Genomic DNA, 25,533 nt, shown 5'->3' on the forward strand with positions numbered 1-25,533 from the left:
TGGATCAATAGTAGAAATACTTCTCCCTGACGTTTCGTTGCCAGCTGCGGGCAACATCATCTGAGGTGAGTCTATGACCGGCTGCTAGGCCGTGGGGGTTCTGTTTATATAAAACGCGTAGAGGGCGCCACCACTCGTCACGTGTTAACAGTAAAACTATCTCTGGCTGGCGTCATTACTCTCGATCGAAGGTAATCGATTGTCACATCTTTGGTACAAAGTCGATCGCCATATCTTATCTAACTTCAAGCCTTCTTCTTTCCTGTTAAAATTATTGTGGTGTTTAAAAATCTCTACAGCCTCTCTATACATACGTGCATAATAATGCGATGTCTTTGCTAGCATGCTCATCTCACTAAATTTTATTTCATGGTCACCGTTTCAAAAACATGTTCCGCTTCAGCCGATTTGTCCATGTGTCCCAGTCGACAGTTCCTTTTGTGTTCAGTTAGGCGAGTATTGATACTTCTTTTTGTGGTTCCAATGTAAACCTTCCCACAACTACACAGAATTTTATACACACCAGGAGTAGCTAAAGGGTGTCGTGCATCTTTCGCCGATCTTAAGCATTCATTAATCTTCTTGGTGGGTCTGAAAATTGTTTCAACTCTGAACACTTTCCCGATACGATCTGTAATATTGTGGATGAATGGAAGAAAAACTTTCCCCACCGATGGTTGTTGTTGTTGCACGTTTTCGGACATTTTTCTTCTGGGATGGAGTGCTCGATCTATCTCCTTGCCAGCATACCCATTTTTCTGGAAAGCGGTTCACAAGTGGTTTAGTTCCTCTTGCAAATAAGCTGGCTCACAGATTTTATTAGCCCTGTCCACCATAGATCGAGCACTCCATCCCAGAAGAAAAAGTCCGAAAATGTGCAACAACAACAACCATCGGTGGGGAAATTTTTTCGTCCATTCATCCACAATATTACAGACCATATCGGGAAAGTGTTCAGAGTTGAAACAATTTTCAGACCCACCAAGAAGATTAATGAATGCTTAAGATCGGCGAAAGATGCACGACACCCTTTAGCTACTCCTGGTGTGTATAAAATTCTGTGTAGTTGTGGGAAGGTTTACATTGGAACCACAAAAAGAAGTATCAATACTCGCCTAACTGAACACAAAAGGAACTGTCGACTGGGACACATGGACAAATCGGCTGTAGCGGAACATGTTTTTGAAACGGGGGACCAAGAAATAAAATTTAGTGAGAAATAAAATTTAGCTAAGACATCCCATTATTATGCACGTACGTATAGAGAGGCTGTAGAGATTTTTAAACACCACAATAATTTTAACAGGAAAGAAGAAGGCTTGAAGTTAGATAAGATATGGCGATCGACTTTGTACCAAAGATGTGACAATCGATTACCTTCGATCGAGAGTAATGACGCCAGCCAGAGATAGTTTTACTGTTGACAACACGTGACGAGTGGTGGCGCCCTCTACGCGCTCTATATAAACCGGACCTCCACGGCCTAGCAGCCAGTCGTAGACTCACCTCAGATGATGTTGCCCGCAGCTGGCAACGAAACGTCAGGGAGAAGTATTTCTACTATTGGACCACGGGCTCTTAGCCCGGAAGTTTTAATTACTGAAGTGAAATATTGTCAGTAACTTTTGTAGAAATCAGATTATTGTCACAAGAGTCAAAGGGAGGCAGTAAATGAGAAGGAAGCGATACAGTTGTAGCCTGTCCTTTACGTTCTTTAATCTGTGAATTGAGCAAACAGGAAAGGAAACTAAGGAGGAATTTGAAAAGAAAATTAAAATTCTGTGTGATGTCCAGAAAAGTAAAATGAGGGTGATGGTGTTGCTGAGGGAATTGTGTTAGAGAATGAGTTACTGTGAAAAGATTGGACTGGGTTTCACTTGATAAATGCTTGTAACATTCGATACCATACTGTTCTGCTCTGTGTGTTGTAATGTCCATAGATCCTTCTTTGCACCCTCTCCACAAGATATTAGAGACATTGTTGCTCAAGTCTGTCCCACTTTTCTTGCATTGGCTGTCCCAAGGCCATGTAGTATGTGAGAAGGGTTCTTGTGGTAGCACACTTATATTTCAACTGGTCCTAAGTTTGGTTAGCTGGGTTCATTCAGTTGATTACTGCCACTTGCAGGAAGGCGTTTGTACATTATCATCTTGAAAGATGGACCCACTGCCAAAATATTGGCTGTAGGGCTCAAAACATGACTGAATTTGTGGAATTGTACGTCTGTGATTTTCACTAGTAGCTGACCACTTTCACACTCTTCTACCACTATTAATCATCAAGTATTGGACAATTCCTGCACTCGTCAGCAAAGAGAAATTAATGCTATGATTTCATGTTGTGTTCCAGGTGTTCCTTTGCCCACTTCTTCTACTCTCCTGCTTTATCTGCATGCCTCACATTTTTACAGCTATGAGATGCTCAAAAGGAGGAACTATAGTTAGCGATTCTTCAGTCCACAACTTCAGAAGTCAGAGTTTAGTATTCTGGTCTTCACTTCCATTTTGGTATCAGTGGGATAAAAATAAAGTGTGTGGATAGATGAGTTTGATCTGTTGACTAAATTTATGTAGGACCAAAACTTCTTAACTTTCTGACAAATTGTTATAGTTTAGCTTCATAGAATACTTCTCACGTGTGCTGCACGTCATTATAACTTTGTTCATCATTCTTTTGTTAGCAAGTCTTTGGATTCATTTTAGTGTTCACTGAATGTTTATTTGCTTTTGCAGTAACTTCCTGAGCGCTATTGAACATCGATGGATCTTTCACATTAACTATACAGTATGGCATATACTTCTCTAATGTGCCCCATACAGTACTATTGAGTTTGTACCAAAGGTCCAGCACATTTTTCTCCCAAGATCAATTTTGTGTCACATTTGCTATGTGAGATTGTTTCTGTAGCTAAAACACATTTACACAACCACACAGACATCCAAACATACACACACTTGGCCGCAGCAAGTCTCCAGTGGTCGCACTGAAGTCACGGTTGTGTGTGTGTGTGTGTGTGTGTGTGTGTGTGTGTGTGTGTGTGTGTGTGTGTGTGTGTTGTAAGATGATGTAAATACTGTTTTGTTTGTATGTTTCTACACACCGTACATCAGTCAGCTATAGGTGAGGGGTCACTTTATTTTATTTATTACTCCATCCAAGAATTTCCAATATTTGTATGCATGTTTAATGGATCTGTACAGCAATGATATCACCCTAGATCTGGAAAGTGTCAAGATTATGATTTTGGCTTAATTTTAACTTTGTGGCCTGAGGTTCTTCCTGGTACCACAAACATCAGTTAATTTGTGTATTGTGTTTTCTGAAGTAGGAATTGGAGAGCAACAGAGTATTTGTCTAAATGAGTGTGTGAAACTACCTAAAACCCACTCTCATCCTGGTCGATGTAGTAGATCAGCAGTCGTTAATTCACCACATGGATTTGATCTGGGTCTATATCATCTTCCCGTCTCACAAGCTAGTGTGCTGCACATTAAGTTAAATGAGGCTTTCATTGGATTACAGCTGAATATGTAACAATTTTACAGTGAAACTACTAAAATTAAAGCTGTTATCAATCCGGCGATTGGTTTGAACGCCACAGCGCTTAACAAGGTATGAGTCTACTAGATGTGACATTCCCTCACCTTCCTCTGGTTTTAGGGGCTCTGCAGTTTAATCTGGACTCTGAACCATGACACAACTTGGCTCTTTTCACATTAACAAACATTAACAGAAGTGATAAATAATGAAGGTAAGAGGAGGAGGCCATTACACTCGATTTTGGCACTAAGGTTTCGATTGCAAACTCTGCTGCAGCCTTTTCCCAAAATATTTCCAGTCTTAAGTTCTTGTGCAAACAGTTCCATGCAAGTTTTCCACAAATTCTGCTTCACATAACACTCAGCTTTGAACATATGCTGTTTTGTTGTGAGTACCATTTTATATTGCATTCAAATGGTCCTAAACACGTCTTTACATCTCACTCACTCGAAACATAATGACACAGTGAAGTGCTCAGCACAGAGCATTCGGGAGATGCACAAGCATGTGACAGCAACCTATTGGTGCATTTAAATTGTGATTACCAGCATTACCCATTATGGGCAGTGCTCCTGTTTATTAACAAAGATCAGTTCCACATCAGCGTTATTAATAGATGCCATGCTAGTTATATATTGCCCACCCTATAGAAGTCTGGGGACTATCTGAGGTCTAGCCCCAGGCCTTTTGATCAGTAGTCTGCTATTTAACCCCTGAGTCACACTGTGAAGCTACTACTGTATTACAAGAACAACAATAAATGATTAGTAACTTCATATTTAAAAGAATTCAATTTCAGAACAATTTAACAGGTCCAGTTTTTACCAAATGATTGAGCAGTCAGTTTGACAGTATATCTTTACATATAAAAGTAGATTTTTTTATTGAGGGGTTGGCGTGTGGGGAAAACACACTGTTGGTGTTGTATACCTGTAATAGTTGAAAAGGACTAATAGCTTTCTCATGTCAGTAGTCTTAGGGATTGTTGCTTGATTGATCTCAGCTACAGTGATATACTAATTAGGAAAAAGGCTGAAACATGTCCATAGTGTAAATAGAAACTTATTTTGTTTGCATGTTTTAAATGTATTACTGCTATATGTCAGCTGTAAAGTAATCTCTTTTATGAAGTAGTTGTGTTCATTTAATCCAAAACTTAATTATAAACAGTATTCTTAGTTTCTCCTCCAGGTGCAAAAATAAATTAATTTTTGAGTGAACCTATTCTTGAGCCAGCAACATAAAGCTTCACGGGGGTGAAACACGGTGATCTCAGTTCCGTTTCACAGTACTTAATAGAATACCCCTGTGATTTAATAATCAAACAGTGGAAAATCCAGGATGGAATAATAACAATAATGTGGTCTCAGCAGCCAGAGACTGTGGCCATGTATGTGTGAGTTTCATTTGTGTGAGTGTGTGTGTATTAATATGTGACTATCTTGAAATTGTTTAAGTAGTCATTTGTTTGGTAGGCTCCCATCCACAAGTCTGTCAGTGGTTTAGAAAGAACAATCCAACAGAAACAGACATAAAGTAATTTTAAAAATAGGACCCTATTCTGTGAGCCTTTAAGAGAGTGCATGTCAGTTGAAAGGTTTACACCAGAATAGACCTACTGAGTTGCTTTTTGTACTCAAGCCATATTTTTTTTATTCTTAGTGCATGTCATTTTGATGGATAGTGTTATGTAGGTGGCAAATTGAGTTGCTTACATAGAGAGTGGAGTTCCTTGTTAGAGAGCACACCAGAGAAAATATTTATTGACAAGCAGTGGTAAGCATTCTCAGGTGCCTAAATAATTTGCAGCAGGAGATCCTTGGATCTACTTAACAGATGTTCTGATCACTTTTTTTTATTTTTTTTTTATTTTTTTAACCAAGAGAAAGAGTTTCTACAAAAAACACAATTTCATCCAACATAATGGAGTGCACCTAAGTAAAATAAGCTGTATTTTTAACTCTGTGGTCCCTAATATGAGAAGATATTCTTTATACAAAAGTCTTTGAGCTCACACTTTTCACAGTTTGAAGTAACTGATATTCCCGGTTGTGTTTAACTGAAGACCTAGGCACTTCCTGTTATCGACTATCTGTAATTTGCTAGTCTTTTTAAATGTAGCTGTTTATTTCCCTGCGTGTCTATGAATTCAGCAAAACTATATGAAATTTGTTCAACATACAGCAGTTAAAGGGGAATCGGTCCAGTTGAAGAGTTTTGGTAGTACATTTTTTGGTGCCTGTGGTTGACAGATTTTCACTTACAATGTCATCTGCAAATTTAGTACATTTTCACTCATGATTCTCAGCTACCAATGGATATTAATCATAAATCAGAAACAATAAAAGACCCAGATACACTCCAGGATGTACGACTCATCAGCCTGATGTAACAGTTACTCCTGGTTTTCATTCCACAGCTTCCAAAATTACTTTCTGCATTCTGTTGCTGAGACAAGATTTCTGCAGGTTAGCTAATGGACCCCTGATGCCTTGCTGCTGGATTTTCTTTAATAGCAGTTTGTGATAAACACGATAAAAGAATTGTTGAAGAAGACAAATCCTTAATTGGATAGTAGCCATGGCAATCTACAAGACCCGGAATGGATAAAGTAACAGTAACAACAATGTAGGAAAAGACAGATTGCTACTTACTGGAAAGAAGACACATCAAGTTGCAGACAGGCACAATTGAAAGACACTTACACAAAAATAACAATAAAATGACACAGGTTAATCAAATACCCAGTGGTGATCTACAACTGTTTAATGAAGCTAAGATATTGTCCTCAAATGTTAAGATTGCCTGTTAAGTCATGTGTTCCGTAGAACCCAAATTGCCTTTTATTTAAAATTCAGACAAGCCAGACAACTTTTTGAATATGCAAATCAAAAAGATTTGGTTTGCATCTGGATCACACATTTGTCATGGCATAATATTTCAGTGGTTCATCTGGCCACCATCTTCAGCTGACAGAGCTGTTTGCCAGAGCTCACTGGAACTGATTCCTGCTGTGAACAGAAGACCTTTTATACACCACAGACAAATATTATGTCAACATAACTGCATGATCCAGCTGCAGACATAAGAAGAATATAAGGAATTAATATGCAGGGAAAATTTACATGGTCACAACTTTTAGAATACTTTGAAAATACTGTAAGAAGTGAAATTAATCAAATAGATTCCATATCTCATGATTTTGTTATCTCAGTTGTTGATTTTGCCCAATAAGTACATATAGTTTGTTTATCCAGTCAGTTCTCTGGAGTGCATACTCTATATTCTTTTTGGAAATATGTTTTCAAAAATTGTTAAATTTAGTATTGGTATCTTTTTTTAAATAAATAAGATTCCATTCAAATATTTGGAGGCAGTTGTAAAACTTTTGATTTCTATCATTAATTACGAGCTTGTTTGTTCTGTAGGCGAGGGGTTCCAAAACTCTTCCCATGATGGAACAATTTGAGAATCCTGATACTTTGGTGGAACACCTTGCCTATTTTGAAGCTTGATAAAATTTTGAAACAGTGCAAAAACTTGTTTTATTCAGTGATTTTTTTATATTTGGAATCATAACTAACACTAAAGAGACAAGAAACACATCAGAATATTGAGCTCTTATTCAGTTCCCGCAGAACACCAGCGTTTGGCAGAACACAGTTTGGGAAACCCTGCTCTAGACCACTACCAGTTTACTAAAGTGTTTCGGCTATATGTCATGAACAATGTCTTCTTCTACATTTTTTGTGGAGTTTATCTTCATTAAAAAAGAAATAAAATGTATTCACTAACGTAATTTGATTAGCTTAAAGGACATCATTTATTTCAAAAAATTGTTGCTTTAGTAAGAAACTTATTGTTACAGATTGCCCATGAAGCAAGATAGCAACGACACTGGATTATCTACACTTCCAACGCGTTTGACACGGTCTCAAAATCCTGCTTTTGTTGCAAAACAAAGGAGTTTCTTACAGAAAGTGACCAGGTCCTCAAGTGGTAGTTATAGTGCTGTGAAAGTACAAAATGAAGAAATGGAAGAGCAGAGGGATGATGATGAGGATGGTGATGATACATTTACTGCCTCAAAGACATATGTTAAGAGGAAAAGAGAGAGAAGTGAAGGACCTGCTGATCCACTGTCAATGGACCAAGATGATACACAGAAGACGAAGGCAGCCAGATTAAACAATTCCGCTGACGTCAAACTAGAGGTATAACATAATTATGACATCTAGTGAGATTTCAGTGTATATCCTTACCAGTGACAAAATATTACTTTGTACTGCACTTCCCTTTGATCATAGGTTCATAAATAATTATGCCACCACAATGTGATAATTTCTTCCTTAGCAAGAATCACATCTCATTCATAAATTGTTTTTCATATTTGAATTATTTGCTTGTCTGCCAGCAATCTTTCTTTCTTGTCATGGAGAGAATCAGTGGAGTAAATGGACTTACATTAGTCAGCCAGCTTCCTGTCTACACCAGTGACATTTCTTTGTAAATCTTCAAGAAGATGTACTGTCAGTAATCAACAACAATGGTCCCTGCATTGGCACATCTCCTAACATTCAGAGAGAAGAAAATTTGGAAAAATGATATACTGTTGGGAGATTATGTGACTGGCTTAAGTTCTTTAATTTTTTATATACATATTTATGACACGATCACATGAGTGTTTCACAATGCTGTAACTGGTTTTGACCAGCCTGTGGTCATCTTCAGACACGCTGCAATCAGTTTCCATTATCTTGTCAACATTACTATCTGGAGGTGGCCACTGGTCGGTTGTAACTGGTTACATTGTTGTAAAATGCTTGTGATAAATAACTGTCCAGCAGAACTATATGAATATAAAAATGTGTTACCGTTGTATTTTTTCCTGCTTTTCATGTATTTTATGACTTGTACACTGTATTTCATTAGTGTGTAGACTAGCTGCTCTGTTTATGCCTTTGTGCATATTTGTATTTGAGACTTCTGCTTGAAGATGACTACTAATATCTGAAATTGAAACTGCAATTAATAAAAGATAAAATAATATTTGAGAGCCGTAAGTGGAAACAACTAAGGTTAATCATGTGATTGTGGCATAAAAAGTATTAAAAAAATATCACAAATGACACTGCGTCAGTGATGAGCCAAGGAAGAATTGGACACACACACACACACACACACACACACACACACACACACACACACACACACACATTCATATTCACACACTGTACATCTACATTGCCCTGGTTATGCAGCTTGACTGGATTGAAGAGTTGTGTTTGGTGGAATGGGGAGAAAGGAGACACATTTTGAATTTGTAATCCTCCTGGCATTGTTATCTGCTAGTCTCTGCCCCACACCCACTTCCACCCCTGCCCACTGACCCTAACTTTATTCATATTGCACGTAAACATTTTTCACAAACTTACTCTTCTTCTTCTTCTTCTTCTTCTTCTTCTGTCTCCCCGTCCTAATCCACTCTCTCCATACCATCACGCACTGCACACTACTTCCCCTGCCTGCAACCAGAACAAGCTCAACGGTGCCACATTCCTATCCTGTGCACCTGCCACCATTCCCTCCCAACAATGAGGCATCCTTCCCCAACCCTACTTCCCACTCCCAGTCTCCTTTCTCCACATGCCCATTCCAGCCAACACAACCTCTCACCCTGTCCGAAGCAAGAAAGCAATAATTTTTAGTTAAAATTCATATTTTCATCTAATGAAGGAGTCCAAAATTCAAAATTAATTTCCTCCAGCTAAAAAATAAATAAATAAATAAAATAAAAAATACACAGGATGCCTGACCACAACACTGCTGTTTGCAAGACTGTTTTACTTTTTTAAATTAATTCTTCCACTAATATAATTTCATTTTATTGAAATTTTTGTTATCTAGAGTTCTTGTCAAAGTTGTGATTACAGGATGCTTCTGGAAAGTAAAGTGTCACTTTCTCTTCTTCTTCTTCTTCTTCTTCTTCTTCTTATCTTTTTGTGATATGGCAGAGCAGATCAGTTGGTGAGGGTGGAGGGGACCTTTAGCTTTCCATTAGTAATTAGCTCAATTGCCTCCTTGTCCTTCGATGATTAGGGTGGTCTTTTTGTGTGAACATCTACGTAGTAGTTGCATCAGACTTACAGTGGAGACATTTTTATAGCAATGATATGCACTTTAGGTTTTGCGTGAAGCTCAGCAAGACACCTCTGGAAAAGTTTGGAATGCTAAATGAAACCTTCAGGGATTATTGCCCTTACACATCATAGTCGAACAGGTGGCGTAAGATGTTGAGAGAAGACTGAGAGGAAGTCGCTGATGAGGCCTGCACAGAATACCTGTCAACATCACGTGACTCATATGCTTCAATTACTGAATTCAGAACGTTGAATGAGTGTTTGCTTGATGTCAGAATTATTGGACTTGCCGAAAACGATTGTTCATGAGATTGTATTGGTAGACGTGGCCATGCAGAAGATTCGTACAACACTTGTGCCATGAATTTTGACCACAGTGTGTGAAGAACTCTGACAACTCTGTGAAGATGATCCCAGTTTCATGGCTAACAAGATTGCTGAGAACGAGTCAGGGTATTTAGTACTATCCAGAGTGAAAGAGACAAGAGTGCAGAATGACTAACAATGTCACTGCAATGCCAGGAGGTGGCTTGCAGAAGCAGGTCCCGCATGAAGTCCATGCCCCCCTCCCCTTTCTCTCTCTCTCTCTCTCTCTCTCTCTCTCTCTCTCTCTCTCTCTCCCCCTCCCTCCCTCCCTCCCTCCCCTCCCCCTCCTCCCCCCCCTCCCCCTCCTTCCCTCCCTCTTGCTTTCTCTCTTTCTCCACACCCCACCCTCTCTTTCTCTTTTATGCAAAATGCAAAGGTGGTAGTGCACCATGAGTTCGTACCCTAAGGCCAGACCATCAACATTCGGTTGTCTTGAGTTCCACACTTTGTAGAAACTGTTTCAAAACTACTTCAATGGCTTTCGTGAAGAGCATTCCCATTGATGAGTTCCAGAAATTTTGTGGCATATGGAAATCACACTGGCAGTAATGTATTGATGCAGAAGGGTAATACTTTAAAGAATTTGAAGGTATTGAACCTATCCTATCGATAAATTTCTGGATAAACCCTGTACAATTTGCTTTTTCTAGCTTTCCATAGTTTCCATCTTAAAATGGCTTAATTCGATCAGCATTCTCCTTTACTGTTTTACTCTGATTCTGTTTTCCAGTTTTTGTGTTAAAATCCAGGAATTGGCACAGGAATTAAAGAGATTTCTCTTTGGATGGTAAAAGAGATCACTGGTCATGTAAAATTCTAAGCTCCAGTATCTTTCCATTTCTTTTTTTGTTTTTGCATCATTTCCAGTTGCTCACTTACTGAATGATAACATTTGTCTGGGTTTCCCAGGTATTTGTGCAATGGACTGTAATGTTGTTCTACTATGTTGTTGCTTCATCCAAGTTGTTTGCCTTGACATTTGTTTTGTGACATTAGTATCCTTAACCATGTGTGTCACACTTGACAGAGTTCTGTCTTAATAGATTTTATAGATCATCTGTCAGTCGGGCAGTTAGATTAGAAAATTTAAAGAGAGAAATGGATAGGTTGAGTGAGAGAGGGGGGACCGGGGGGGGGGGGGGGGGGGGGGAAGATCCAACAAAGAAGGGCATGTTTCATCACGGGATCACTTGGTTATTGTGAGAGTATTACCAAGATTATCAACAGACTCTATTGGCAGACATTACAAGAAAGGCATTGTTCATCATGGAGAGGATTACAGGTGAAATTTAAAGAAAGCACTTTCTGGAAAGAGTTGGACGACATATTAGTTACTCCCACATACAGGGTGTTACAAAAAGGTACAGCCAAACTTTCAGGAAACATTCCTCACACAAATAAAGACAAAATGTTATGTGGACATGTGTCTGGAAACGCTTAATTTCCATGTTAGAGCTCATTTTAGTTTCGTCAGTATGTACTGTACTTCCTCGATTCACTGCCAGTTGGCCCAATTGAAGGAAGGTAATGTTGACTTCGGTGCTTGTGTTAACATGCGACTCATTGCTCTACAGTACTAGCATCAAGCACATCAGTATGTAGCATCAACAGGTTAGTGTTCATCACGAACGTGGTTTTGCAGTCGTGCAATGTTTACAAATGCGGAGTTGTTAGATGCCCATTTGATGTATGGATTAGCATGGGGCAATAGCCGTGGCGCGGTAAGTTTGTATCGAGACAGATTTCCAGAACGAAGGTGTCCCGACAGGAAGACGCTCGAAGCAATTTGATTGGCGTCTTAGGGAGCACGGAACATTCCAGCCTATGACTCGCGACTGGGGAAGACCTAGAACGACGAGGACACCTGCAATGGATGAGGCAATTCTTCGTGCAGTTGACGATAACCCTAATGTCAGCCTCAGCGAAGTTGCTGCTGTACAAGGTAACGTTGTCCACGTCACTGTATGGAGAGCGCTACGGGAGAACCAGTTGTTTCCATACCATGTACAGCGTGTGCAGGCACTATCAGCAGCTGATTGTCCTCCACGGGTACACTTCTGCGAATGGTTCATCCAACAATGTGTCAATCCTCATTTCAGTGCAAATGTTCTCTTTACGGATGAGGCTTCATTCCAACGTGATCAAATTGTAAATTTTCACAATAAACATGTGTGTGCTGATGAGAATCCGCACGCAATTGAGCAATCACGTCATCAACACAGATTTTCTGTGAACGTTTGGGCAGGCATTGTTGGTGATGTCTTGATTGGCCCCACGTTCTTCCACCTACGCTCAATGGAGCATGTTATCATGATTTCATACGGGATACTCTACCTGTGCTGCTAGAACATGTGCCTTTACAAGTACGACACAACATGTGGTTCACGCATGATGGAGCTCCTGCACATTTCAGTCGAAGTGTTCGTACGCTTCTCAACAACAGATTCGGTGACCGATGGATTGGTAGAGGCGGACCAATTCCATGGCCTCCATGCTCTCCTGACCTCAACCCTCTTGATTTTCATTTATGGGGACATTTGAAAGCTCTTGTCTACACAACCCCGGTACCAAATGTAGAGACTCTTTGTGCTCGTATTGTGGACGGCTGTGATACAATACGCCATTCTCCAGGGCTGCATCAGCCCATCAGGGATTCCATGCAACGGAGGGTGGATGCATGTATCTTCGCTAACGGAGGACGTTTTGAACATTTCCTGTAACAAAGTGTTTGAAGTCACGCTGGTACATTCTGTTGCTGTGTGTTTCCATTCCATGATTAATGTGATTTGAAGAGAAGTAATAAAATGAGCTCTAACATGGAAAGTAAGCGTTTCCGGACACATGTCCACATAACATCTTTTCTTTATTTGTGTGTGAGGAATGTTTCATGAAAGGTTGGCCATACCTTTTTGTAACACCCTGTATATCCTGCATAATGACCACAACAAGAAAATTCGAGAAATTAGAGCCCATACAGAGGCTTACCGACAATCATTCTTTCCATGCAGTATTTGTGAGTGGAGAAAGGTTTGGGGGTGGGGAGGGGGGGATCAATTAGTGGTATAAGAAATACCCTCCTCCACACGCCATTAGCGGGCTTGTGGATTGTGATTTAGACATAGTTTTGTAGTGAAATGCAGTGGGAGGATGGACAGAACTTCTGGTCAGCTAAATACAGGGTTACCTAATCAAATAAGAGTCTAGTACTGAATAAGAAAATAGGAATGCAGGTAAGCTGTCATCAACAGCAAAGTGAATTCATTATCATAGCCTAGATGGATATTAAGTACACCCATTGCATAGTACAAGTTTATGTGCCTTGCAGCTCTGTAAATGAAGAGACTGAAAGAATGCAAAATAAACGTAAAGAAATTGATCAAATAGTTAACAGAGATGAAAAGAAAATTGTGATGGGAGATTGGAAATTGATTGTAGGAAAAGGAAGGAAAATTGTTGGAGAATTGGGGATGAGGGAAGGATTGAAAGGGGAAGCAGCATGGTAAAATTTTACATACAGCAAAATTGAATCATTCCAGTTACTTGGTTTAGAAAACATGAAACAGGATTGTATTCATGGAAGGAACCAGAAGACTCCTGGAAAGTTTCATACAGTTTATATAATGGAATGTCAAAGGTTTAGAAACCTGATTTTAAACTGCCAGATATTTTTAGAAGCAGACGTGGAGTTGGAACATGAACTGCAAATTACAACTCAAGAAGTTGCAGAGGGATAGAAAATGGAGGAGACCTGGATCAACTGAAAAAATTAGACGCGACTGGCAGTTTCAAAGGGAGGAAATATTAAAATATGGTAAATCGTTGAGCAAAGAAGAACCAAAAAATAAGATTGACAGCAGTGCAGAATGATTAAGCTGGAATGGTTAGAGGAGAAGTACAAAGCTGTGTAAGCATGTATGATTATGAGAGAGAGAAATTCCACCTATAGGAAGAGTAAACAGACCTTTGGAGAAAAGAGAGGCACCTCTATGAATTTCAAGAGAGCAAAAGGCAAATCAGTACTAAGCAAAGAGGGGAAGGCTGTAAGGTAGTAGCAATGTAGAGAAACAATGTACAGGGGAAATGAACTTGATGACAGTATTATAGAAAGGGAAGAGGAAGGTGAGATGGGAGATAAGATACTGCAAGAAGAATTTGAGGGAGCACTGAAAATTCTGAGCTGAAACAAGCTGTGGGAGTAGATGAAACTCACCTGTACGAGTGTTGCCCAGAAACTAATGCACCACATATTTTTCTCAGCCAAAAACAAAGCTACAAATGTGAAACATTATGTATTATTCTTTGAAGTCTCATGAGTGAGAGTGCCAAGTCTCAGTCACTCCCGACAAATAGGGTAGCTGCAGGACAGTTTCAAAATGGCGTCTGTAGGTGATGTATGTTACAAGCAACATGCCGTCATTGAATTTCTCATTGCAGAGAAAGAAACTGTGGGGAATATTCACAAATGCTTGTCCAAAGTCATCTGCTGTCAACAGACGTACTGTTAGTCACTGGGCATGTAGGGTGAGGTCATCAGAAAGCAATTCGACACAGCTCTACAATTTGCAGCAGTCGGGGAGACCATCCATGGCTGTCACATCTGACATGTTGCAGCGAGCTGATGTCATTCATGAGGACTGGCACATTATGTGGAAGATATTTTGAGAATGATGAGCAGGTGATTCACACAGTGAAGCACTAGCTGTGCCACCAGGACAAGGGTTGGTACCGACAGGGCATACACACCTTTGTTTTGTGCTGAAGGAAGGTCATAGAACAGAATGGAGATTACATGGAAAAATAGGGTGTGTAGATAAAACACCATCCTTTTGTGTGTGTAATTCTCATTATGTTTAATAAAGAATTGATGAAGAAGAAAAAATGTGCTGCATTACTTTGTGGACAAACCACGTGATCACTGAGATCCATTGGAGAACCAGCCATGACAAGCCTATTTCACCTGATAGCAAGATATGAGACAGGTGAAATGCCCTCAGACTTAAAGGACAAATAATCCAGATTCCAAAGAAGGCAGGTGTAGTCAGTTGTGCAGATTACTGACCCATCTGTTAAATAAGTCACAGTTGCAAAATACAAACTCAGTTTATTTACAGAAAATGAGAAAACTAATACAAACAAATCTTCGAGAAGGTCAGTTGGGCCCCAGAGGAATGTAGGAGAATGTGGGACAGCAAAGAAAGGCAAACTTAATATTTTAAGTGTTTATTGCTTTAGAGGAAGCTTTTGACAATGTTAACTGGAATACACTCTTGAAATTCTGAAGAAAACAGGGGTAAAATACCAGAAGTGAAAGGTTATCTACAACTTTTACAGAAACCCGACTGCTGTTATAGGAGCTGAAGCACCTGAAAGGAAGGAAGTGAAACAGGGTTGTAGCTTATCTGTCATATTATTCAATTTGTGCATTGGGCAAGAAGTAAAGAAAAACAGAGGAGTTTGGGGAGGTAATTTAAGTTCAAGGAGATGAAATAAAAAATTCAAGGTTTTCCAATGACATTGTAATTTTGTCTTAGGTGGCAGAGAATCTGAAAGAGCAGTTGAACATAATGCACAATGTCTTGAGAAGAGGTTATAAGATGAACATTGCGAAAAGTAATATAAAATTAATCAAATGCAGTTTAATTAAATGAGGTGATAGTGAAGGAAAAGATTAGGAAAAGACACAATAATAGTAGCAGATAATTTTTATCATGTGAACAGCAAGGTAACTGACAGTGGCTGAACTAGAGGGGAAATGAACTGGACACTGGCAATAGCAAGAAAAGCATTAATGAAAAAGAGGAATTTCATAACATTGACTATAAATTTAAATTATAAGGATTGTTTCCAGTAAGTATTTATTTGGAGTGGAGCCTTGCACAGAAGTGAAATTTGAGACAAGAAGAGGTTAGTATGTTGAAATGTGATGCTTTAGGATAATTTTGGAGATTAGATCAGTAGATATGGTAACTAATGAAGTAGTACTGATTCAGATTGAGGAGAAAATACTGCATAAAGGAGTTGCCAGTTTGTTGATGGTGGGAAACATGGGATGTAAAAATTCTAAAGTGAGACACAGCTTGACTACAATATGCAGGTTCAAATTGGTGTAAGTTGCAATACTTATACAGAGATGAAGAGACTTGCACAGAATAGGTTAACGTGGAGAGTTGCATTAAATCAGTCTTTGGATTGAAGACTCCAACAACAGTTGCATATTACACGAAGAGTGCAGTGTTCACTGCAGATGTTTTGAGTCCTTTGTCCTTCCGCCTTGGTCTCCTAAAATTGGTGTAAATAATTTTGGTGAGTTTGGGTCTTTTTGCATGACTATCTTTTCAGTATTTTTTTATGAGTGTGATTGGGTTGTCCTGCAGTAGGTGCACTTTATTGAATTTATGTAAAACTTTGTACTCCTGATGTTTCCCGTGTATGTTATTCCGTTTGGATGATCAAATACTGAAACATTCTTTTTGAATCGTGCTAGGTATGCTAGCTCATTTTCATATATAATTTTGAATTTTGTTCCACCTTCTTTTAGAACAAAGTCTACAATTCCCAGTGCCAGACTCATTTCACAGTGGTTCCTAATATCAGTTGATTTTTTGTGTATTAAAATTACAAGAGATACAAAAAATAATTGGCTGTTAGGAGATTGTCAGCTGATCCCCAATAAGGGGGTAGATGGAAGCAGAGAATGACCATATCTTTATTTATTCAACATGTGTTAACTGAAGTATTACTGTCCAGGGTCAAGGAATGTATTATGTGCAATTTTTCCCTTTCCCTCGGTCCAGATACAGAAATTATTCTCAGTGCTTCTTAGTAAATGGTACACATTATGCAATATGTTAACTAGTGCCATTTTATAGTGTGCATCTGTAAGAAAGTGTTTAAGATTTATACTTTCACTGTGTGTTTTTCGTATTTTCTAATATCACAATCTCATTTGGCTTTCCAGAAAGATAAGTATTGTTGGACATGCCATAAAGAAGGAGTTGTTCTGATTTGCCACACATGTCCTCGCTCATTCCACTTGCGTTGTGCTCAAATGGAAACTGTTCCTGGTATTGCATGGATGTGTCCTGAGTGTGCAACCATTATGCATGCAGAAAATGTAGATACCAGGTGAGCATGTTAATTAAAATATTTATGAGGAAGTGATACTTGATGCTATACAAAACAAAAACTGTAGTACTAGATATTGCTGACAATAATAACTACTGTTTTTCCTTTATCAAATGCACACATATAGTAAACATTCAGCCTTTGAATTAAAATAATTGTTGCAAGTAAATTATCTTCTGGTCACTATCATGTTGTGTCTTGACTTGTTATAGCATTTCATTTTCATTTTAGGTCTGCTGCAATGAAGCAATTGAGCTTGGACAGATTTTGCAGCCTGCTTAAATTTGCACTCAACAGGCTGAAGTCTCTTACAGGGGTAAGCTATTAAAACTTCTCCCGTCCCTTAAAACAATTCATTCTCTCTCTCTCTCTCTCTCTCTCTCTCTCTCTCTCTCACATGCATGCATGTGTGTGTGTGTGTGTGGGGGGGGGGGGGGGGTGTACGTGCAATAATGTCAGTTGCCCCTCAGGTGTCTGCCTGCTCAGGTAAGCATAGCTCGTGATGTGTGTGCCCCTCCGCCCCTAACCCACAGTGACGTGGCACACGCAGTGTCGCTGCTGCGTGAGTGGTGTGTGGTGCAGTGGGGCTTGGGCAAGACACATCTAGGCATTGTACTGTTGAAAAGCTATACATTATTCAACAAATTTAATAATTTTTTTAGTATGGTTTATGTTCACTGATATAGAAAACTATATTCGATTCCTTATTTCACCCTCTTAGGGTGGAATTTTTATTTATTTGTTATGTTTTCATTATATTTTTTCTAAAGTAGACTGTGTTCTTCCTGATGATACAAACTCTTCACACCAAATTTCATCAAAATCGGTTCAGTGGTTTAGTCATGAAAAAGTAACAGAGTTACATTTGCATTTATAGCATTAGTATGGAAGTATATATTAAACTCATTGAATATTGTATAAGCATTGTATTCATTCTGTTGAAAAATATAATGTAGAACATATCAACCAATAAAAGCATTTTCAAAATATGATTAAGTTCAAAAGTCAAAGAGTAAATAGTGTTACAGGATTCATACGACTAAGGTCATTGGTTAGTTTACAGCAGACATTAGACATATAAGAAGAGCAGAAAATGCAGTTACTGTTTTTTTTTCCTTTCTCCAGGATGGCAACCATCTTTCGTATGATAAATTACAATCAGTTCAGTGAAAGCCATAGACAGGCAGCAGTAGGAGTATTTACAAAGCAATTCAACTGCCCTCCACCTCAGACTAATACAGTTAATAGGTACTGACGACGTTATTTGACCGGATGTGTCTTGAACATTGTCCAGAGCATTTTTACCTTAATGCTATGTAAAGCAGTATTTGACAGTGTTCATAACCTTGCCCATCTTAGGGCAAAAGTACTTACAAAAGTAATTATCGAGAAATTTGAGTGTTTCAGTACTGAAAAGGACTGTTACCAGAAAATGTGTAGCATGTCAATAGTGCAAAGTTGGTCGCAATAAACATGAGCCAGTGGAAGACTTCCCAGAGGCAACAGGCCATTTCTCCCAGACACCTATTGACCCCATGGGCCTCTTTCCATCATCAGAGGCTTATCGCCATATATATTTATGGCTGTTAATAGAAAGACTTGTTTGGTGGAGGTGACACCTGTCAGTGACATCTCAGAGGAAACAACAGCAAGAACCATAGGATTTTCCATTATAGCTATCCAGCTTGTGTCCCTACGGATCAAGGATGGCAATTTGACTCAACACTGTTCCTCAAACTATTGGAGCTATGTTGATTGAAACACCACCATATGTAAGCAATAGCATGTAGATTGCTGGCATATGAGATTAAAAGCAGTGCTTATGTGCCACAAGAACAGCTGGACTGCCACACTGCCACTGGTTTTACTGGTATCCACACAGCCCTCAAACCTGTCAGTGGAGCAGTGACAGTGGAAATTGTTTATGGGGAGACTATACATGCTGTTGGAGTTTATTTCATCACTACAGCTGCTCACTGAACCAGTACTACCATTTTTACTACAATGAGCCAAGAGCCAAATCTGTAAGCTACGCCTTTTGCCAGCATCCTGCCATGGAAACCAAAAAGTTATAGTCCACAAAGACCTTAAAACATCACTGCTTGTCAAGCAAAGGACACATGCAGTGTGCCCACCATTACAACTGCCATATTCTGGATCTTTCCAAATTGTCAAACACAATGGCAAGCAATGTGCAACAACAAACCACTAACAGTATCATTGGAATGGGTCAAGCCAGCATTTTTGCTGATGCTAGACATTCCTTCACACCGCCAGGAAACCTGGGACTCCACATCGACATCATCACACCCTCCATATCAATATCCAGTAGTTGGCATGATCACTCAGGGTGTATATGACCCGGGACAACCGGGAGATCTGGGAAAAACCTGGAAATTTTTTCATCCGGGAGAAAACTGGGAAAAACCCGGGAATTTTTTAGAATTCCGGGAATTTTTCGTTGTTTTAGTTTTCAGTTAAATTTTTGTAGTTTTGACTGGTAAGAATCAATACTCTAACAAAGGATATTACTGTATCCCGCTACTGCAGAATAATACTGCAACAATAAAATGTGAACAAAAAAATAAATAAATAAAACATGAATTGCAAAGGAAATGTGCCATATACAACAACAAAACACAGTGCTCATACAAGCGTTTGCCAACAGCAAAATGTGTCAAAGACTTTCGGAAGACTATGCAATGCTTCATAACAACAAATTGCCTCCGATGAGTGTGACATCACAACTGTTTACATTAGATTCATTTTAGCAGTTACGAGCGGGCTCATGTGCATGCACATTTGAGTGGCATATGAGTAGTACCTTCTCCCGTTTTCTGGCTACAGAAATGTGGCTGCTGCTGTGTAAGCAGTCGCAGCACTCTGTAAGTTGATTTCCTCCCTCGGGCATGGGGTGTATGTGTTGTCCTTAGCATAAGTTAGATTAAGTAGTGTGTAAGTCTAGGGACCGATGACATCAGCAATTTGGTCCCATGATAAAAAAAAAATGATAAGTTGATTTTAGAATGCGTGCATAGTGTATGTGATATCTCTGTCAGGGGAATCCTCGCCGCATCTAGAAATAAACTTTCCTGCAGGCAAAAGGGGACCGGGCTATACAAGCTGAGCGGAGTAAAGCCGAACGAGTGAATGTCAATCGCTGTTTGATTATGTGGTTGATTGGATTTGCGAATGATCAGCATTGTTATAATTACTAAGGAAATCCATAGATTCAGACTGGATTTGCGAATGATCAGCATTGTTATAATTACTAAGGAAATCCATAGATTCAGACTACTGGAGTGGAAATAAATGACTAACAGGAATAACAGGTAAGAAAGATTACGTATTATCTTCTCGGTGTATCCAGAAAAATGAAATTTTGTCAGAAAATTTTTGACCAGATCGCTACACTAGTAAGGGCCAGTTGTACAGTCCCTGTCTAGCAGCCGCTTAAGTTCTGTTCTGGAAGTAGTGCGGAAAATGGTTTGTATGAACATAACAATGCCTAACCGGAGAATAATCAGGGATAACTAAACCGGTGATTGTGGCAGGGTTAGTGAAGTTAACCGGCGAATAAGTTTTGACTAAGGCAGGAATAGTTCCAGGATTAGTCATGACGAGATTTTTTGTTAGAACGAGGAAGGAGAGGAAACAGGGACATCACACAAATTAGGGAAGTATATGACGATTCCAAATTTATATCAAAATTTCGTACTACTAATTTTCGATTTCATGCTCGAGAAACTGGAACGTATGAATGAGATGTGAAACTATTTTCTAACATAAAGCTTTTTGCTTGTAGTAGGCCTAATAGGCATTTTATGCTGGTCTTCGTGAATTATATTCTGACGTGTTATAAAAAATGACCACTTGTGTGAAAACAGTCTCATTTATTTGGTGTGTGTTAAAATTTCTGCAGTGTTAGAAAGGCCTATTTTGTTTTATTTAGCAGACTGTGACAAAATAGACGTAATCAGATCGAGAAACCACACCAGTGTTGGGTACTATTTGTATTAACAGCTTACGCAGTATTAGACAACGATATTTCGAGTTTTCATATAGCAAAATGTTTGACGAACTTTGATGAGATAATAGATTCTGTCTCAGAAAGGAAAGCATGCTATGTGAAGCTGTAGCAAGATTAGAGAGAAAACAGTGCTAGCAGCTAAGAGTGAAGAAATATGTACTATATTGCTTGTGTCTTGTCTTTACTGGTTGTATGTATCCTATATTTAATTTAATGTCACCCAAAACAGAAAGTTATTAGCTAGTAGGCAATAAAGAGTGCAAATTTTCTGAAGAGTTCTTGTTCTCCCGACTACAAATAATCCCATCCAGTATGAATTGTGAGGGTTAAAAAAAAAAAAAAACGGGGGGAGGGGGGGGGGGTGGGGGGGCAGGATGTCAAACTGGCCGACTGGGAGCAGGAGAGGCACCACAGGACATTTTAATTTCCACTGTCCTGAATATGGTTTGATGGCATCCAGTACAAAATATACACATTTCAATCTCACGGAGCGAAATACAGTGACGTGCGATAGAAGAATGCTGTGTGAAGAGGGGTGGCAGTGCACTCTGGCACACTTAACACCAAATAACATGTCTTACATTTCCTCGAACATATATGTTTTATGTATCAGGCTCTTCAGAAAGATTTGAGCTACAAAATGAACATATTTTTTAAAATTTGACTTTTTAAATTTTTGACGTATCTCAAACGCCCGAGGGAGGGGGCTGGGGCTGGAAGGGGGGGAGGTATTTCCACTTTTCTGACAGCTATGTATTAATCACCTTGGAGAACAATGAAGTTATTTTTGTCAGTTTGCTAAAGAAATTTGCCTTTTATTAATCTTTTACGCTGAGGCAGTCAACTTGTTTGAAATAAAGTGTTTAGTTCCACACTATTGGCTAATTTCAACTGCTCGCTGCATTTCAAGTGCACGTTTTCATCTTCTAGCACATATGGCATTATGCCATAATAAAGAATAAAAAATGAGTTAATACAGTACTGGTACTCCAAGAAAATTTACATCCCGAAACCTACTCTGAAAAGCTTAATGTCAGGTCGAGGCCTACTTCATTGGGAATCTGGACATACGAATGTGTGCTTTAAGTATGCACTTTAAATAAGCTATTTTAGTATGGTTCACGAAATTCCGATGCTCTTGGAGTATCCTCTGATGTCTCTTTTCTTTTGTTACGTAATGTAAGATCTTTTAATGTTTTTCACGTATGAACATACAGGCTTCCTGCGTCATAGCAGCTGCCAAAGTGCGGTGGCGCCTGTTATCTGGCGTGCTCTGACGACTACTGAAACGAACCCATTTCTAACAGGTAGCGGGAAAATGTTGCGAATGGTGTTTTGAAAAGTGTTACTTTCAAAGTAAATTTCCTTTTACGCAAGTTGAACTATGTGCGAGAATGTACAATGAATTTCTTAAATCACAGAGCGTTTGATGACGAGCCATTTAGAAGTATTTCGAGCCCAGATCAGACATTCATGTCGTCATTATGAGCAAATTGATGTAGTGCTGTGGGAAGCTCTCTCTCCTCTGCGGTAGCTAATTTATTTGTAGAAAACTTTGAGGACAAGTCACTGGAATCGGCTAAAAATTTTACTGGACCATTGTGTGATATATCTTAAAGTGTAACACGTGCAAAAAATATCAACATTATATGTGAAAGCTTAGCTTCTATTGCAGCTTATTAACCTTAGAGACCAATATTATATGTGAAAGCTTTGCTTTTCTTGTAACAACACTATGTATATTAATTTAAAACATTAACTTTTCCTGTTTGTGTATCCGCGCTATGTAAGTGATGTTGCTATTAGCTGACTACGTCACGTGTCCTGTGGTCTGAATATTCATTGTCATCGGCTGGCGGGATCACACGACATGAGCTATGACTGATTTACAAAAGCGCATCGCAATCTCGATTACATTGGTTTGGAAAGTAACATGCGGTATTTGGTGAAATTCGAATTTATACTTTCGTAATATGAAAATATGCAGTGAACATGTTGCTGCACATCAAAAATCTTTCCAAAAGGAGTTTTCTTCCCTGAGTTTCGTTTTCTAAAGTGCTGGGAAATTCTACGTCTGTGTATAAAAACATAACCATTCAAAGGATTGATAAGTTTTACAGTTCCGAGGGAAAATATACTGTCACTTAATAACACGGAAAAGTGTGTTTTCATACAGGAGAAAGTGTATTTTTAACCGGGAAATCCGGAAAAAATTGGGGAATTTTTTTTCCTTGTCCACGTATACACTCTGTCACTCCACCACTGTGTCATTCTCACCTCAGCAAACAATCCCACTGGAGGTGCCGGAGGCACCTGTGGTTTACACTAGAGAAGACCGACAAGCACATATAAATACCTGCACTATAGCTTTGGTGTTCCATAGAGGGGCTGTGTGGGAGGTATCATCTGTGGATAGTGCTTAAAATGTATATATTTTTCTTTGGCTTACTGACAGTTGTCAGTGTTATATTTCCTCTTTGTTTTCTTTTTTTATAGTTCCTTCTTTACTTTCCATTCCAATGTGTATTCTTGCAATTGCCCGGGATAACAACCCTGTTTGAGTTTCTTAAAAGTGAATGTAATTGGTTGATAGTCTCTGTGGATTACAAATGATGTGGCTTCTATGCAAGGGTGGAAGTGCCATACAGGTTCACAGTTAGCCAGCTGCTCTCGGTTATACACACTCCAGTCGGTTTGTACCTCTGTCAACTGACGGAAAATATCTAAAGACTTCCAACACTTCTCAACATATTGATGGAGAGTTGGGCCAATAGCATGCTAGCTAGCTAGCATCTACCACTACTGCTAATGGTACATTACTGACAAGGTGAGACAAGAGAACAGCTTTTTGTGAACTGGCGTTTACCTTTTCAAAGATATGCTGCACCTCTGGAGTCCATGGCAAGGGGTGTTCGTCTGTGGTTTGTTGCGTGCCTGTGCTGCTGTCAGTGATGCCTGTATCTCTTTCGCTCCCAGCAGGTGTTGGTGGTTGCTGTTGTTGTTGTGGTCTTCAGTCCTGAGACTGGTTTGATGCAGCTCTCCATGCTACTCTATCCTGTGCAAGCTTCTTCATCTCCCAGTACCTACTGCAACCTACATCCTTCTGAATCTGCTTAGTGTATTCATCTCTTGGCCTCCCTCTACGATTTTTACCCTCTATGCTGCCCTCCATAGCTAAATTTGTGATCCCTTGATGCATCAGGACATGTCCTACCAACCGATCCCTTCTTCTGGTCAATTTGTGCCACAAACTTCTCTTCTCCCCAATCCTATTCAATACTTCCTCATTAGTTATGTGATCTACCCATCTAATCTTCAGCATTCTTCTGTAGCACCACATTTCAAAAGCTTCTATTCTCTTCTAGTCCAAACTATTTATCGTCCATGTTTCACTTCCATACATCGCTACACTCCATACAAATACTTTCAGAAACGACTTCCTGACACTTAAATCTATACTCGATGTAAACAAATTTCTCTTCTTCAGAAACGCTTTCCTTGCCATTGCCAGTCTACATTTTATATCCTCTCTACTTCGATCATCATCAGTTATTTTGCTCCCCAAATAGCAAAACTCCTTTACTACTTTAAGTGTCTCATTTCCTAATCTAATTCCCTCAGCATCACCCGACTTAATTCGACTACATTCCATTATCATTGTTTTGCTTTTGTTGATGTTCATCTTATATCCTCCTTTCAAGACACTGTCCATTCCATTCAACTGCTCTTCCAAGTCCTTTGCTGTCTCTGACAGAATTACAATGTCATCGGCGAACCACAAAGTTTTTATTTCTTCTCCATGGATTTTAATACTTACTCTGAATTTTTCTTTTGTCTCCTTTACTGCTTGCTCAATGTACAGATTGAATAACATCGGGGAGAGGCTACAACCCTGTCTTACTCCCTTCCCAACCACTGCTTCCCTTTCATGTCCCTCGGCTCTTATAACTGCCATCTGGTTTCTGTACAAATTGTAAATAGCCTTTCGCTCCCTGTATTTTACCCCTGCCACCTTTAGAATTTGAAAGAGAGTATTCCAGTCAACATTGTCAAAAGCTTTCTCTAAGTCTACAAATGCTAGAAATGTAGGTTTGCCTTTCCTTAATCTTTCTTCTAAGATAAGTCGTAAGGTCAGTATTGACTCATGTGTTCCAGTATTTCTATGAAATCCAAACTGATCTTCCCCGAGGTCGGCTTCTACCAGTTTTTCCATTTGTCTGTAAAGAATTCGTGTTAGTATTTTGCAGCTGTGGCTTATTAAACTGATTGTTCGGTAATTTTCACATCTGTCAACACCTGCTTCAGTTTTTCCATTCGTCTGTAAAGAATTC

General features: G+C 39.2%; 1 protein-coding gene across 5 annotated transcripts in view; it reads left to right on the top strand.

Annotated features, from left to right (window-relative positions):
• LOC126458140 (microtubule-associated protein futsch) overlaps positions 1-25,533 on the top strand; it is a 272,339-nt gene that overhangs the window by 93,684 nt on the left and 153,122 nt on the right. For all 5 annotated transcript variants that reach the window (XM_050094989.1, XM_050094992.1, XM_050094993.1 and 2 more), the window contains 3 exons: positions 7,410-7,755; positions 17,006-17,172; positions 17,404-17,488. In XM_050094989.1, the coding sequence (XP_049950946.1) occupies positions 7,417-7,755; positions 17,006-17,172; positions 17,404-17,488 (591 nt within the window). In that variant the 5' untranslated portion in view covers positions 7,410-7,416. The remainder of the gene's footprint in view (positions 1-7,409; positions 7,756-17,005; positions 17,173-17,403; positions 17,489-25,533) is intronic.

Source organism: Schistocerca serialis, chromosome 2 (assembly GCF_023864345.2).
Source record: "Schistocerca serialis cubense isolate TAMUIC-IGC-003099 chromosome 2, iqSchSeri2.2, whole genome shotgun sequence".
Lineage (NCBI taxonomy): Eukaryota > Metazoa > Arthropoda > Insecta > Orthoptera > Acrididae > Schistocerca > Schistocerca serialis.